Here is a 16,461-nt window from a genome sequence, read left to right on the forward strand (position 1 = left end):
GGCGGTCGGTGCGCGCCGCCTGCGCCGTTCGCAGTGCTCGCCTTGCTGCAGCGAGGCGCGAGCGGTTCCTGGAGCGTTAACGGCGGCTTCTTCCCCGTTACAGGCGGTGCGGGCTCCTCGCGCCTCCAGCCGCGGCTCGGGCCGTGGGGAAGCCGAGGGTGAGGACGGACCCCCTGGTGCCGGGTGGCGGTGACGACTCCGCCGCAGGGCGGGTGTTGGTGGGACTCGGCTCTAGCCACCGGTGGGCATAAAGCGGCGCTGGAGGGAAGTACCGCTTGCTAGGAGTGCTGAGGTGCCGCCGGTGTGAGGCGGTGACACGCTCCGTGCTCCGCCGGTTCTTGAGTGATCTTGTGAGGAAACAGGACCGCGTTTATGTGTTCTCGTGGTAACTTTCTTAAGGCACACGGACGTAAGAGTGGGGCACAGGGAAGATGAGGAAGCAGGTGTTGGAAGCACGGTTCGTGAGGCACCTCTCCTTTCCTACAAACCCTATGGTGGTGAAACAGCGACTATAAATTGGCGAACAAACGTAACAGTGGATCATGTACATAGTGCCTGAAGAAAGTGGCAGCACATTAAGGAGCTTATAGACATTTTGAAAATGCCTTCTTTAGCTTTTTCTTTGCATTTTATGTACATTTTACATTATAGAAGGGGAGAATGATCTCAGAATATTTCATTTCAGAAATTCATTCTCCCTATTTCTGTTTGCTGGGGGGAGGTGAGAGGTTGTAATCTATGATGATCATAAGTGGGACTCTTTCAAACAGCAAGAATGGAAACACTCACTGCTCTTCATTTCCAGCACGACAACAAACTGAGCACCCCATAGGGAGATGGCTTTGTGTAACACTATTGCTAATGTGAACACTGATTAAAACAAAAATTTCAATTGAGTATCTGTATTTGAAAAGGCAAAACAGTAAGTAAAAAACTTAGAGAGGTGTGGTTGTCATGTAACAAGGACAGGTAAAAGGTCACCAGTAGACACATCTACCCATAAAATAATACTTCAGTCTGCTTGGGAGGACTCCTGAATTTTAATGTTTGGTTAGTTCCATGTAGAAGAATCACATGCTTCTCCAACAGGAGGATGAACGAATGCAGTGCCAAGATGCTTGCATTGAACTTTGCTCCTCTCTTCAGATTCCTTTTTTCAGAAAGCACTCTTGTCTTCTGAGAACATGAAATACTCATTTCAACATCTTCCTCCTTGTTCCTTATCAATGCAACATCTCTCCATCACTCCATCTCTCAAGTGTTTCACTGCAGTAACATTTGCAGATGGTGCATACAGAGAATAGGGGCATGAGAGTACACAAGACAGAAACTAGTCACGTAGCTTAAACCAAGAGCAGAAGGCACACAGATGTCACAGGCGCAACATCAGAATCTGAGGAGAAAAGTCTGCTCTAGATCATATTCTGAATGTATAAATTCACTTACCAAACTTTAAGTACAGAACCCAGCTATTTGACTTTTCAATAGCAGAGAATACTACAGATTATTAGAATCAAGAAAAAACAGCCAGCCAGATAATCTCTGTAACTTCTTTCCAAATTCACTGCCACCTTAAATGGGAAAAAGATGTCAAATGGGAATTTCCAGTGTACTTGGGGCTGGCCTCTTGGAGGTTCTGGCCATTCCGTTATGTCAGTGAAGGTAACAACAGTTGTCAAAGGTACGGTGCTTGTGCTTAGGAACTGTAACAAGAAGGAAAGCACAGAGTTCAGCAAGCTAAATACAAAAGATACGTCCCCCCACTTCGGTTTGGTACAGCGGAGACCCACTGGAGATTACTGGCAAGCAAAGTGTCTTTAGGATGGTAGAAGCATTCCAGATAAAATTTTTAGTGGAGTAACTGTTCTTTCCCAAGATTGATACTTGGCAGGTAAACTGAGGACACAGGTTTTGACAAAGGTCAGTAACTACTGAGCATTGTGTTACAGAGCTCCAGAATGTAAGCAGTAACTCAAGCTCTACTAGAGTATACCTTCTGTTGAGAGAAAAGATGTACAAGGAAGCTGGTAATAAGAATAGAAGCAAAGCTAGCTTTATTTTGTATTAAATTGTATTTTTTCTGTAAGGTAAGATCGCCTGGCCCTTTGCTGCCAGCAGACATGACTGCCACAAGATTTGATCCTCTCAGTGTGATAAAGCAAGGACCCAATAAAACATTTAATTTATTTCTTACATTTTAGGATATTGTTTCAGAAAGGAGACAGACTGGTAAGTCAGCTGGTAAAGACAGAACAGTGGACTGAATGTCTAAGGCCTCTATTCCTTTCTGTTTCAACCAGATGCTGCAAGACAACCAATACACTCGCTTCTTGAGCCATCTGGAGTTTCATGGTTAGCTTGGGGGACTAAAGACTATGCTGTTGTTGAAAGAGCCATCTCGCTCCTTGCCCCAGCTCCCCATTTCTGCATGCTAATCTCTGGCAGCATACTTTCTCTGCTTGCACTACTTTAAGCCAATGTGTAAAATCACTACCTCATTCACCTCCCAGGAAAAAAGCAGGTCAGCATGTGGGGCACATCAGCCCTGCTGTGGGACCATCCCCCAACCCAGCTCTGCTGCCCAAAGGTGGCGCCTGAGTTTGGGACCCTGAGCGTTCCCATTCCAGAATGGCTACAAAACAAAGCTGAGGCTGTTAATCACCCAGGGAAACCTCATTCACTTGCAAGGAGTCAGTCTCCGGCATTCCTGCTTCCAGCTAGTTTAACCCCTTCTTCCAGTTGGGCCTTCTTGCACTCAGTGCCAGCTCATTTCTCTTACAAACTGCCCCTGCTTAGCTGTTACGATTAGAATTATCCCTTCACTCCTGATGGATAAAAGTTCTCCTATCAATGAGTAAATACACGATAAACAAGCAGCAGTTTCAGGTGATCAGCAGTTACCTGCAGAATCTCTGCTTCTTCCAGCTTGGCTGATCCCTCCTTCTCAAAGGGACCAGCCTCCCCTCAGCTTGGCCAACAAGCCTCAGAAAAATTCAGGCTTTGTGACTGGACCTTCAGAACATGCCTTAAGATCAGAGTAGTGCAGAAAAAAACTCCATACACAACCCCTCCTCAACTGCTGGGAGAAGACAGGCAGAAGCAACTTTCAGCATTTACCTGTATAGCTCTACATCATTCAAGACTATCTTATATTTTCAGGAAGTTCAAATGTAACTGCCACCAGGTATTGTGGATGGGTGTAGAAAACAGGATGTTTTTCCTGGGTTCTATGTTTTCTGGTCAGTCACTAAGGCAACTCTCCAGTGTCAGAGTGTAGTCTAAAGGAAAAGATTTTCTCTAAAGAATGGATAGTTCTCAGATAGAGAATCTGTAGACTAAAACTGGGCAGTGACATAATTCAACAGTAAAGCAATACACAGCATGCATTGGTGATCTCACTGCTGTGCTTACAAATAGCTGCAGATCTTAACTGCTGGGTATGGTACCAAACAGTACTTTTGCTAAAATGTCTTTACTAGCAGCTCTAATTTGTGGATTGCCACTGGTGAAGTGTTTTTTTCTTGCTGCCAGACTTGCTCTTTTATCATTTGCTTTGCAATATACCTTACAGCTCTAAAGTAATTAGCATCAGTTGCTCAAGCAGATGAAACCTAAATCTCATAGTTCCTGATTGGCTAATACTTATTGAGGCATATACACCCTGCACCTTCACTAGGAGCGCAAATCTTCCTCAGACAGAAGTTTCCTTTATGGAGCCAGATAGCAGCTCAGATTTAGGAAATAACTTTATGGGGTGGAGGTGTCAGTTTGCCTCAGGGCCACATGTGTTTTACAAGGTGAACATTTTCCTACTGTGTTCTTTTCATCTATGTTGCAGGAAGGGAGGATGAAGAGGTATCAGGAGACAAATCCAAATAAGTGATGCAAAATCACATCTAGACAAGCCTGACATTAAAAGTGTGATAACAGATCACACACTTGCCATGTCATACCCCACTGCCATAAGAATGTCATGCGCAGGTGTCAGCTCCTCCCCCTAAAGCCCTTGTAGAAGAGTATAAGCCTTGAAATACATGTGCTGCTCAAAAGACTGTAATGTCAGGGCCTGCACCAAAACTGGACCCACTGACACGGGCTTGAAAAATGCTATCAATTGTCCTGTTAGCTCCCCCTTCCTGCTGACATCATAGAATTGCAGAGTAGTTTGGGCTGGAAGGAACCTTGAAGCTCATTCAGTTCCAACCCCCTGCCATGGGGAGGGACACTTTCCACTATGTCAGGTTGCTCAGAGCCCCATCCATTCTGATTTTCAATGTGTTTAATCATCTAAGGTTCTCAACTCAGTGATATCAAGACCATTTGATTCCTTGCTTCATAAACAACCATACCTTCAAGGGGTGACACTGATAGAGGTATCGTGCACCCAGTATTTGAGCCTGTGGGTTGGACAGGAGGCCCACTTTTGTCCACAGTATCTGTATCTCCAGGGTCAAAGGAATCATGCAACAGGAAGTGCAATTCACAGCCTGAAAATAAGACACCCAAACATCAGAATAGAGTATTTTTAAGATTAAAAAGGATCACTATGGTCAAAGTCTAATATTTTGGACAGCATATGTTACAAAATCTTAATCAGTCACTTCAACACTAACCCTGTAACTTCTGGTCCAGTCAACCACCTATTTTAGAGCTATATCCATCTCAGTGTCCTCTCATTTCCAAACAGAATTTGCCTCAGCACTACCACTTGGATTTTGCATTCTATTAGCCCACTTCCTGACAGATTTATAATTATTAAAATAGAATTTCTGTCCTCCAGAAGTACTTGTATTGCAAACTTTTACCCTTATTATGTAATATATAAATATCCCTAGAAACTGGAAAATCAGAAAGGATAATCATAAAACTATCAAATTAACAGGAAGTGACCAGGTAGTATTAATTCTAGAAGGCTGTGAGAAAACAGATAATACAACACTGGATTGAGTCTGAGATTCTTTTTTCCCTTTAAAATGGCAGTAACAGAATGCAGGGTTGGGTTTGGTTTTGTTGTCGTTTAGCAAGTACAGTAATATGAACCATAGTAAGAATCACTGCTTACAGGCATTGAGACCCCTGAGCCAGTGGCTCATCACACAAAGAAAGTAAACCTAGATGAACAACCTAGTTCTCTTTTTTTCCCCCATGCCCACACTTCCCCAAGGCAAAGAAGAAAGGAAAAATATTCACAGCTGGTCTTTTTGCATTCTTATTACCTGCACACTGCAGTTCTGAATCAGAATGGTGACCCACTGTTCTGCCTGGGTGGAATGAGCACTGCCAGTTATAGCAAGGTTCTCTACTCTCTTCATCCCCTGAAAAGCCTCATACAACTTCTGCTGGGTATACCTACAGTTACTTTCTTCCAGTACTGGGGATAGGCTGGAAATTAGAAAATAACAGCTCTGACAATGTGATTTTCAGGATAAGAAAGAAAAAAGCTATAAAGATTCTTCCTTCATAATGAGCATTTCTTCTGCTCTTATGAGTCAACAGAATCATTACAGGAAGAACTGGTATTAAATGGATGCAGTTTCAATCCCTTCTGCAGTGAGAAGGGAGAAGAACCACATAGCAGGGTAACACATGATAAGATGGCTAAAGAGCTGTCAGACCTGCTCTGTCACCAACAAAAAAAAATTACCCAAATCAAAACAATCACTTTTTAAGGTTCTGTTATACTTCATTCCTCAAATACAAACTCTAGTCTTGCCCAAGACATCGCCACACTCCAGCTTCAGAAAACATTCACGATGTTCAGACTGTTCTAGAGTTCCATCATCTTTCTGACATTCAAGTTCCCTAAGAAGTATATGAAAGATCTGTAAAGACCCATTGGTGATCTCAGGGAAGGACCTAGGCTCCACAGCAGTGCATGACAGGCTACAGAAAAACGTGCTCAATGAGTCCACAACTTCCAAATGCATCAGGAAAGGTGACTTCAGAGTGTGCTGCTACCTGAGCTTGCAGCCTGATCTCACATTTCTTCCAAATTGTACTGTGTGTCGGAGGAACTGTGAGCAACTTCCATCACCTTCACTCTGTAAAATGCTCACCTGACAAGACTGCATGTCAAGAAGTCAAACAAAAGCATAAACAGACATAATACAGGACACCCAATTTGTATTTAGCTATTCTCTCACCCAACATTCCTCATCCTTCTAGCTGGACTGCAATTCAGTCATGACCAAAAGGGCTGCTGATGGCTGCAATGTAATACTCTCCTCACAGGTAACAGCTGAATCTGAAAAGTCCAGACAGTAGAGTACCAGAAGTCAATACACCATTTATGACTAATAAAACTTGATAGCAGAGAAAGGATACATGCTGCATTGCACCCCTGTTTGTAATCAACAGTGGTGCTCCAGTGATGTAGCCAGGGTTTCCACTTCTAGGCAATGCATGAGAAAGAGTTCTGGTCTACAAAGAGGCAAAGGGAAGAAAGAGAGGAAAACGTTAGTACCAGTCAAATCAAATTTGCATTCTCAAAGATGTAAGTGTAACCCATTTTTGAATAACTGAATATTGTACACTACCAAAACCTCAATTACTTGTTTTCAATTCTCTTTCTTACCTGGCAAGTTCATCTGCAGTCCAGGAGGTAAAAAAAAGTCAGTACCCTGAAAAGTGGATTCTACTAGGACATTTCTTGAGACAATGAATTCCTATTGCTCAGCATTTGTCTCTAAGGAAGTGAATGTATCAGTCTGGGCAATTCTACAGATATCTGCAGAACAAACTCTGCCTTGACCCTGATTCCAAGTGGCAGATTACACTTCTAAATTGTTTTATGGGGAGAGCCTCTGGGGATAACTTCAGCAAGGTTACACTGCACACTTACCAAAACCCGAGGTCACCACTTATCCCACTTCACATTGCCCTTATGATGCAAGGTTTATATGAACTTCAAACACATAAATATTTCCCAGATTTACACCCCCTCCAAAGCAGCTCTTTTTCCCACTGCACAGGCAAAATTAAGTAAGCACCTGGAATAAATTTAGTAACTTTGTTCACAAACATTGAACACCTCAGACATAGCACCAGTTCTTTCACAAGATCATGCTGGTGACCCTGATCTCATCCTCTCCCCTTCTCCCCCCACCATTAAAACAAAATAAAATAAAAAAAACAAACCCACCACACCACCAAACAAAACAAACAAACAAAAAAATGAAAAGAAAAAAACCCAAACAAACCAAAAAGACCAAAAAACCAGCAAACAAACAAAAAAAGCAAACCCAAATGCAAACCAAATTAAACCAACAGCAAAAAACGTTCAGGTAAAAATAGCCAGCCCCTTCCAGCTGGTGCCGTGCAAGATTGTGTGCTTGTATCAAGCCTGAGTCTTTCTGCTAACATGGTTTACTTGAGACCAGAGCAAGTGTCCCCTCCTGCTTTCAAGCACCGTGTCCCAGGGTTCTGGTACTACCATAGCACAATGACACTGCTCTAAACTCTTCACATCTCATCTGTACAAAATTGGGTCACAAACTTGGTGAGAGCCTGGGAGGATGGGGGCACTGACCCAGAAGTGCAAAGTGAAGCGCTGCTGCAGAGCAGATCCTGAGTTCCCAGAGATGTTGCTCATTTTGAACTGGACAGAAACACTCTGAATCCCATGTGTGCCACTGAATTCTATCTCATAGATCACCTGTAAATCCAATTGAGAGAAGAATCAGAGGCAGAGTAAGATAATAAGGCAATGACTTCAAGCGAGTGTTGAGCTGCCCAAAGGGAAGAATGACCAGATACCTCAGAAACAACGTTGATACATGTGTTGTCTCTGATCTGGGGAGCTTCAGGTGGTGCGACTGCAGTGACCTTTACCTGGAGACAGCACGCATGTTAACTGTTAGTAATGTTTAATAGGAGTGTGCCTTTCCTATTCTTCTCAACTGCTTTTCTATCCAAGTCAGATTTACCTTCCTACTGTAGCTGTCATATATGGACACATCACCCTGCTCTAGATGCTCACTTTTTCCCTAAGAAAACAAGCTATCTCCCTGACTCCAGCACTATCTATGTCCATTTATTTTAAAGTACATCTTTCCTTATACCCCTAATTCTTTTTTCTATAATGTCACACTGTCAAAAAAAACAAAACAAAACAAAAAATCTTCTCTTGGACACAGAACATTCCCATTCTCCCAGGTTCCCAACCCATGGGCATTACTATGAATGAATGCCTAAGATTCCAGATATGTTTTATTTTAGAAGCAGAACTTACTGGCAATAGAGACTGACCTTCATGGACTGCTCAATGGTGTCATTAATTGGCACCTGGGGAAAACAAACAAACCAATATACAACACCAAAAAAAACAACTGATTTTCTGGGTTTGCAAGTGCCTGAAGTCATAAAACCATCACTAAATGCAGCCTACATATTATACTGACAAGAATTTTTTTATTACAGACGTGTAAAACTTGTCATCAATTTGTGATCTAGAATTTACAGACATAATCCACAGAAAGCATTTTTAGAACATCAGCAGACAAATTTTGTACTTGGCTCTGCTAATGGTCTGCAGAATGCAGGCATCCTTGATCCATTCCTGGAACTCTCCTTTCTGGAATCAAGTAATTACTTCAGCTTCCATTTAAGGAAAAACTGAATTTGGGCCACAGTGACAAAGAGAGCCCCGAAAACATGAGTTAAATTTCATCAGTAGAAGACTTTCTACTACAGTTATGTAGCTTTAGATTCCCAATATAAGGTAAACTGAATCATTAGTCTTAATAAGGTGTTATTATTTACAGCGCCATTTTCTCCTGGAACACCAGAGAAATTCGAGAAGTCAAGAGGAGATATTTTCATATTAATATTCAGTAAGACCAGCATGATGAATCCAGAACAATAAATCTGTTATTTTGAAATTATTTTTAACAGGATTTCCAGCAAGAAGGCCTTAACAATTGGGAGATCAGGGATGACATACCAGGTGACCTTTAGTTTTCCAGTTAGATGAATTTGCAGTGGAAAGTCAAGCAAATAAGATGTTGAGCAAAATGAAGAAATACAGCATGCACCTTTAGCACACAGAAGTCACGGTAGTAGGAGGCAGCATCTAGGCCAGGGTCAGTAATGCAGCTCTTGCTCAAGTTGGCAAAAATCCGAGTACAACTTGTGCTTTTACTGTCCAGGAAGCCTGAGTTAAGACACAACAACAGATAAAACAAGCAAACCACACTGAGAAATTCTTCCCCCTCTACTAACCAGCAGGATTTCCATCAACGCAAAGTCCACTGGATCCCATTTTTACTGGCTGTCTAAGTGTGCTCAGTACAGATGATGAACCAAAGTAGACTAGGATTGGATCCCCAGCCTGCAAAGACAATTTGGAGAAATCACAGACAAAGTTGACTGTGGAATACTAAAGCCAAATGCAAGATGATGACATAATCAGGGCACAGAGGCAAATTTATACTTCTCCTTAGTGTACACCCAATTTTGTTTAAAGAATTGTCCAAAATTCTAAATACAAGAAAACTAATCAGATTTTTCTTTTACACAATAAGAAATAAAAATAAATGAGTGATAATATAGATTATAGGTAGAAAAAACAAGAATCTTTCACTCTGTTCTCATTAGATCTCATTGCAGACAGCTTTAGTAAAAGTGTATCTGCAAAGTGATTGCTATTTTCTTTCAACCTACCCGGTAAAAGGGAGAGAATGATGGCTGGGCTTGTGATGGTGCTATGAAAGAGTGTCTACCATACTTCTCTGAGAACTTCAAAAAATCAGATTCTTGGATATCCTGTGGCTGTTGGTAGTAGTTCAGCTTTGCTGAAGGTTGAAATGAGGAAAGAAAAAAAAAAAAAAAAAGAAGTGCCAGTGTCAAATTACTAGAAAAAAAAAATATATCTAAGACAAAGTATTTTCTAAAGGAAAAACTTCAGTAATTATAAGCTAGATAGTGCCTTGTATTAAGTAACTCATAGTAACACAGCCAACAGCCTAATATGATAGTATCAGTAGTAGTTTGTATAGTTTCATGGAAAAACATGGGAAACAGGTGTTTCAGAAATCACAAATGCGATTTTCCAAAAATGATGGGAACTGCTGAAGGCAATTATCTTAATATGTGCTTTAATTTCCGTAAGATGTCCAAATTAGTCACACAAGACACATGAGTCCACAAAAGGCAACATTAAATGGATTCAAAGTAATTAAGGTTGGTAAAACCCAAAATAAGTATGAATAAAGAATAGGCCTCCTAAAAACCCCAGACTTTCTATTAGCATTCCACAGTAATGCCCTCCTGAGCCAGTGGTATTCAGTATAGTTACAATGGTTTAATGTACTATTACTGCTAAAACACTGAGTCATAAAAAAATGGCAAACTACTAAGGGTATACTATGTAGACTTACCCTAATGAGTCAATAAACAATAAACTTTTGAACATATCCAAATAAAACATCTTACAAGGTCTGAGGAACTACAGATCATCCTGGCAATAGGAGTGAGTGGCAGTATCCTTGATTACAGTAGTACCAAAGAAGAATTTAGGCTGACTAGTAGGTTGGGGGGGACAGAAGGGAAGGGTGAAGAAAATCTTCAAAACTTCAGCTCTCAATGTAATTTTGTTGTTCAATGGCTGAGCAGATCCTCAGATATATAGAGCAGCAGGATGAAATAAAAGCTTTTTTATATCCAAATACAGCATTAATCCAGCTTAAATCTTTTAAGGTCATAAAGGCCAAAGGAGTATTAAGCTCCTATTTCAGTCACAAAAATAGTTGCACAGAACAGCTTTCTTATTATTCACTTGAGAGTATAACCATTACACTGAAAAGGGAAGCATTGATAGTTGTGCTTATCACAACCATTTCTTTTCTTTGGAATGCAGTTCTTTAAGTACTCTCCTGTTATCAGAGCTGAGTACCTGCTAATGCAGACTAACAACTCTACATAATGCAAAATATACCTGAAAACTGGAAGAAAAGGCCTTCTGCAGCAAAACTTAAGATATTCAAACTGCTCAGGTTTTCAGACATACATAACTTGTTCATAGCACACTCTACTTGAGAAAGCACGCCAGCTACTAAAGAGTATTTAATCTTGTAAAAAAGGGAAAAAAAGAATTTCAGACAATTTAATTTGTCTGAAGCCAGAAAAAAAAAAAACAAACAAAAAAAAAAAAAATCCACCACCACCAAAAAACCACACAATCACTCAACTGAAACAAAAACAAACAAACCCAAACCTAACCAAACCCCACAAACAAACAGCAGCAAAAAAAGAAAACAGGAGTCAGGCTCATGGATGGTTCTTGTAAGTTTAAAACGCATTTTAGTTCTTCCACTGATTTAGAAGTGGAAATAGCAGCAATATTCTCCTAACATCTGCAAAAGTTAAAGACAAAGTTGTCATCTTGAGAAGTTAGTGGGTGAAACAGGAATGCTTTTAAAAATATTTTATACATTTTGAAAATATCCAGTATTTCCAGCTGTCCCTGAGAACTGATCTCTTCCTCTTAAAGAGTTACTTTCAGTTGGATCAGCAAGACTGCCTGACTCAGCCAGCTACAGGATCATCAGACAGAAGGAACTGTTAGGGATGTGGTGAACAGCCACGCTGCTCCATTTAGTATCAATACAATCTAAAATCCATTTAAGACATACATGAAACTCAACCCTTAGCACAAGACAGGCAGTACTGGTAAAAATTGCAAAGGAAAAGAGGGCTACAGAGGGGACAAAAGAAAGATTGTGTGTGATTAGCTCTCAAGGTTAGAGGAATGCCAGAGTTGTGGACAGCTGTTAGATGGAGAACAGTATGAAAAAGCAGAAAAATAAAGCAATTGGAAGGATGGCAATAGTAAAAAAAAATATCTATAGGCAAGAAAGATGACCGGGTGAAGCAAAGTAAGCTTTATACTTCAGAAAAGACAGCTGAAACAGTCCTGCAGCCAGGAAAGAATGAGGACAGTCATGGAAAGAGACATTAGTAACAAGCAGAGGAATAAGAAAACCTCCATCTTTTAGAAGTATCCTTTCTAAAGAAGTATTAGTAAAACTTGAACACTACTCTAGTATCTGCTAGCAATGGTGAATGATGCTTGTGCATCAGACCGTCTTTGTTACTGGCCACAATAGTTCATTAGGGTCAGAGCCTGTTCCCACTCGCCCTTTTCCAGGAGGCCATCTGGAGTCGGCTTGATTATATTTCTGCCAGATGCAGCTCATGTCACGTCCATCCTGGAAAGGCATCTTCCACAATCAGTTGATGAGAACATATGCATTTCTGTGTTTCCTTGGGGAAGGTCAAAGGGGAGAAGGCTGTTTCTACCAGAGAACTTTTATCGTCCTTCAGGTGATCTCAAATGAAGTTTCTCATATTTCTTCCAGCAAGCACAGAAAAAGAAAAGGCTATGTAAGCAGTGAATTCTGTTGTCCCCAGGTGTGCTACACCTAACAGACATGTGCAATTAAATATCTATGGCTTGTTTAGTTGGTCAAATCATGTGATAGATACAGGGCCCAAATAATCAACTGACAGAAAAATCTCCTGACATCAGTCTGGACACAGATGATCCTTCCTTTGGACAAGATTACAGATTCAGAATTCTTCTAATCCTATTTCTATGATACTATGGGTGGTATGGGAAAAGGATAAAATTTAGCTACTTCCAAGTTGGAGGCTGCAATACCCAGGAGCCTGATGGCACTTTCAGCTGTGGTTAAACCCTCACCAAAATTCATCTTTACTCTGAGACCTACTGAAAATTGGAATGGATGAAGTTCTAGCACTACTACTTATCATACCACGTACTATGAGGCTCCCATTGTTTCTCCGCTCTTCCCTGTATGCAAAACATTCCGTCATCATCTGTGAAGACCTGAAAGCAGGACTAGATAATGGGGAAGCTAACCCTGTTTTGACTAGTTGTTGGACCACTTAACCTCCTGAGCCCCTCCCAACCTAAAATGCCCTATGATTTGGGTCAGAAGTAGATGGGACTGTGGGTCAAAACTCCCAGACAAAAGACTCAAATGGGAAAACCGTAAGTGTTCAAATGTTAGTGAATTTCAATGAATGTCAGAGCTGGACATTAAACCAGCTGACTGATGTACAATGTGGAAAACAGAAAGAGGAAAAAAGCGTTAATGGCATGTTAATCCTATGAGGGTATATGATTAGTAGAGAAAAAGCATTGCCAGAAGAGAAAAAAGTATGAAAATAAGCATATGAAATAAAGAATCCAACATATAACAAATCACTTTCTGGTAAAAGCAACAGTGGTGTATTTCAAACATCAACCCTTATTTGTTGCTGTAAGTGTAGCAAACTCAGATACAGAAACAACTGATAAAAGCTGATTTGTGTTTAGCAAGAGACTCTACCCTTAAACTGACTGCAATGATCTTTATTTTTGTTTGGTTTTGGAGGTCGGATCCTGAGTCACTGTGGTCTCTCTGGAACTCCTATCAGCCCAAATACTTAGTAAAAATCATAACATGCGAGTTGAAAGTTAAAAAAAAAATAATCCCTAAGCAGAGGCAATCTATCAATTAAATGCATGGGAAAAATAGGCTACTTACAGTCATGCAGCTGCACACAGAACAGAACAGGTCCATCCAGGACAGGAACGGTATCAGTTGGATAAGGAGCGTTACTTCTGAACAGGAGTGATTTTTCCACACACACTTGACTTACAGACCTGCAAAGACAAGTTCCCCTCCCCCCCCCAGCAAACTGTTAGATTCTATTCTTGCATCATTTCATATTTTACATTACTAAATGCCAGTCACAGAACACTATTATTTTTCATGACTTTACATGAGATATTCTACAATTCACATTGATAATTAATTACTGAAAGGCTCTCTCGTCATTGTAGTAACTATGAGGATACTCTCTAGTTGAATATTCAGAAATCACTCTGAAATTTCCTGGAACAAAAAGTGGTAATTTCATGTCTGCGTATTAGAGCTCTCCTCGGTCCTCCTCTCAACTGCAATCTACAAAGACGGTCAGCAAAGATCCACGTATTTGAACTCTTCAAGCAGCTGAAGCTATCTTCCTCACTCACAGCATCTCGCAATCTGGAACTAGTTCACTGTCGCTTCACTGTCTCCAAGCTGTATACTGAAGCTCTTCTTCCTTGAGATAAGACTTCCTAGTTCCCACCGCCAGTGGCCTCACCCCAGTAACCAAGACCTGCTCTACTCGGGCAATTAAGATGTTGGCCACGGGACCTCTTCCCAAGCCCTCCACTGGGGGTTAAACTGCCCCGTACCCACAGGCGCGGCCCGCACGGCAGCAAAACCAGCAGAGCCGGACGGCGGCTCCCACTGCCCGCCCGGGTTCAGGGGCAGCAGCGCCTGCAGCTGCGCTGCGGGCCTGTCCCCTGCTCACCTGCTGCCACCGGACAGGTGGGATGACTCGGCGGCCCCAGGGTCGCGCAGGCTGCGGGCGCCGGGCGGCAGGCGCCGGGCGGGGAAGCTGCCGGCGGAGGGGCGATGGCGGGCTGCCCGCGGAGCGCGGCGACGGATGTGAGCAGCGGGACCGTCACAGCAGGGCCCGCAGGCGGAGGTCTGGGAGAGGGCCCGGGGCGCCGGGGCTCGGCGCGAAGCCACCTTCTCGCTTCGGGGAACGGCTCGATGCGCGATCCCTGCAGCGAGCTCGGCGGCGGCTCCGGGCGGGGTCACCCGCACCAGCAGCAGAACCAGCAATACCTCCCAAACCCCGCGCATGGCGGCGCCTCGTCGCTAAGAAACGTCGGCCGCCGCAGCTTCGGAGGAGGGGAAGCGCATGCGCACCAGGGGCTCACGTCCGCCCGCGGGCTGGGGATGGCCGGAGCGCCGCCCGTCCGCTGCAGCGTAGCTGGGTCACGTGTGAAGAGGTATGAAGTTTGGGGACAAACATTGTAGCATGGTAAGTCACAGTACGCCGTTGCTGGAACTACCTGACATAATTACACAAGGCCAATATATTGCTTTCTTCTTCGGAAATCACCGCAGGTTCACTATAGGGTTTTGTTTCCTTTCCCACCTAAAGTACACAGATGAGGCTTATTTATTAACATTTATACAAGCATATTCATGCATATTTATTAACATTCATACAAGTTACTTAATTTCAGAGGGCTTCGTGGACAGGAGCAGGTAGGAGAATGGAGAGAATAGGAAGGAGTCTACTGCTGAATTCTCGTCAGATTCTTATACATATTTACAATGTTTCCCATGCTTCGTAAACGGAAGGACCTTCTACTGTTCTGAAATATACAGCACGTGTGACTTATTCAGGAGCTGAGCCTCTAGCAAAAGAATTCGTTGCACTTACCATTTGTATTTTTTGTTACCCTTACGGCCCTGCTAATAGTCATCTTTCATTCAGCTAAGGATGGCTGCAAGAAAATGTCTCTGGAAAGTCACCAGCAACACCACACATAAGAGTGATGTGTTCTGTCATTGGAATTGAATACCTGGCCTGCACAGGATTTCAATTTAGCAGAAAGTGCAAAGGGCTTAGGTTTAAAATTAAATTTATATATGTAAACCTTTCTATTGTCTTCATGACTATGGTGATTTACCTCATAGAATTTGCCATGAAGAAGCAATTGAGGGAAATCATGAAGGCCTAAATGCTTCATCTGGTGTCCTCATGTCAGGGCAGTCAGGGAGCTTCCAGGGGTTTTTTGACTTTCTCTCTTTTCTGAACTGTTTTTATCTGAAGGTTTTTGTTTGCTTGTTTGTTTTGGTTGGTTTTGTTTGGTTGGGTTTTGTTTGTTTTTTCTTTAATCATAAACTTGTGAGTGGTGACATGCAGTGAAACAAGTCTCCGAAGAGAACTGTTCATACTCCAGCCTATGGCTCCTCTCTGCATTGGCAGAAACGATGAAAACGTACTTTCGCATTTTGTTCTGCCTGCTCCCCAAGCTTCGTCACTGGTGGTGTATGCTCAATTTCCAAAGGTTTCATGTTAGAAGCTCTCAAGACAGGGACAAAAAGGACCAGTGACAGCATTTCTCAGTAATAGTTTTATCTGTAGGAGGCTACCAGCCATTGCCTTTGCTACCTTGCGGCTGGCTGAGAAGTTTATTTTATACAGTTTAATCACGAAAGCGTGCGTTACATGCACTGGTTTTCAGGGGGAGTAGGTGACACGTGCCGTGGCACAAGCCGCAGCGGTAACATTGCTTCAAAGGCAGCAACGATCGTTACCGGAGAAGGATGTTGTCACTTTCCCTCGGAAGGACCCGTCGGGGTGCCTCCCGGTGCGCTGGCGGCCGGTGGCGGGCTGTTTCCAGGGGCCGAGGGGCCCCTGTGCAGCGCGGCAGCGGGCAGGGCCGGCGGGGTGGGCCGGCGGGGTGGCCCCTCCAGCTCACCGGGCGGGATCTGTTGTGGAGCGTTGCTGGGACACGCGCGCCCGAAGGGTAACGGCAGTCTCCAGTGGCGGCGGGCGCGAGGAGAGGGCGCTGAGGCCGCACCGGGGCCGCCCTGAGTGCGG

General features: G+C 42.9%; 1 protein-coding gene across 11 annotated transcripts; it reads right to left on the reverse strand.

Annotated features, from left to right (window-relative positions):
- Nucleotides 1-886: 886 nt before the first annotated feature.
- Nucleotides 887-16,297, reverse strand: TCTN3 (tectonic family member 3). 11 transcript variants are annotated; one of them, XM_061376702.1, is made up of 13 exons: nucleotides 16,195-16,297; nucleotides 13,551-13,669; nucleotides 9,661-9,791; nucleotides 9,220-9,328; nucleotides 9,033-9,151; nucleotides 8,248-8,283; nucleotides 7,756-7,830; nucleotides 7,529-7,654; nucleotides 6,325-6,420; nucleotides 5,959-6,065; nucleotides 5,217-5,382; nucleotides 4,350-4,487; nucleotides 887-1,703 (listed from the first exon to the last, which is right to left on the reverse strand). In XM_061376702.1, the coding sequence occupies exons 4-13, from the start codon at nucleotides 9,257-9,259 to the stop codon at nucleotides 1,482-1,484; spliced, it is 1,125 nt and encodes a 374-aa protein (XP_061232686.1). In that variant the 5' UTR covers nucleotides 9,260-9,328; nucleotides 9,661-9,791; nucleotides 13,551-13,669; nucleotides 16,195-16,297; the 3' UTR covers nucleotides 887-1,481. The 11 variants fall into 11 exon arrangements, with proteins under 11 accessions (XP_061232686.1, XP_061232684.1, XP_061232683.1 ...); XM_061376700.1 differs by lacking the exon at nucleotides 16,195-16,297 and adding an exon at nucleotides 14,368-14,651; XM_061376699.1 differs by lacking the exon at nucleotides 16,195-16,297 and adding an exon at nucleotides 14,368-14,651 and having other exon boundaries at nucleotides 5,959-6,056; nucleotides 13,551-13,687.
- Nucleotides 16,298-16,461: the final 164 nt, after the last annotated feature.

The sequence above is a fragment of the Neopsephotus bourkii genome, unplaced genomic scaffold (genome assembly GCF_033783945.1).
Source record: "Neopsephotus bourkii isolate Nb327-2 ecotype Australia unplaced genomic scaffold, CSIRO-AGI_Nbou_v1 NB_1735, whole genome shotgun sequence".
In the NCBI taxonomy this organism is placed as follows: Eukaryota; Metazoa; Chordata; class Aves; order Psittaciformes; family Psittacidae; genus Neopsephotus; species Neopsephotus bourkii.

What these genes read in the sequence shown, in the direction of transcription:
- TCTN3 (XM_061376702.1), bottom strand. Translation starts at nt 9,259, where the DNA reads ATGGGATCCAGTGGACTTTGCGTTGATGGAAATCCTGCTG. An exon ending in GTATCAACGTTGTTTCTGAG is followed by an intron (nt 7,655 to 7,755) that starts GTATCTGGTCAT and finishes TTGGATTTACAG; the next exon opens with GTGATCTATGAGATAGAATT. An exon ending in GCTTCACTTTGCACTTCTGG is followed by an intron (nt 6,421 to 7,528) that starts GTCAGTGCCCCC and finishes GCCTCTTTGTAG; the next exon opens with ACCAGAACTCTTTCTCATGC.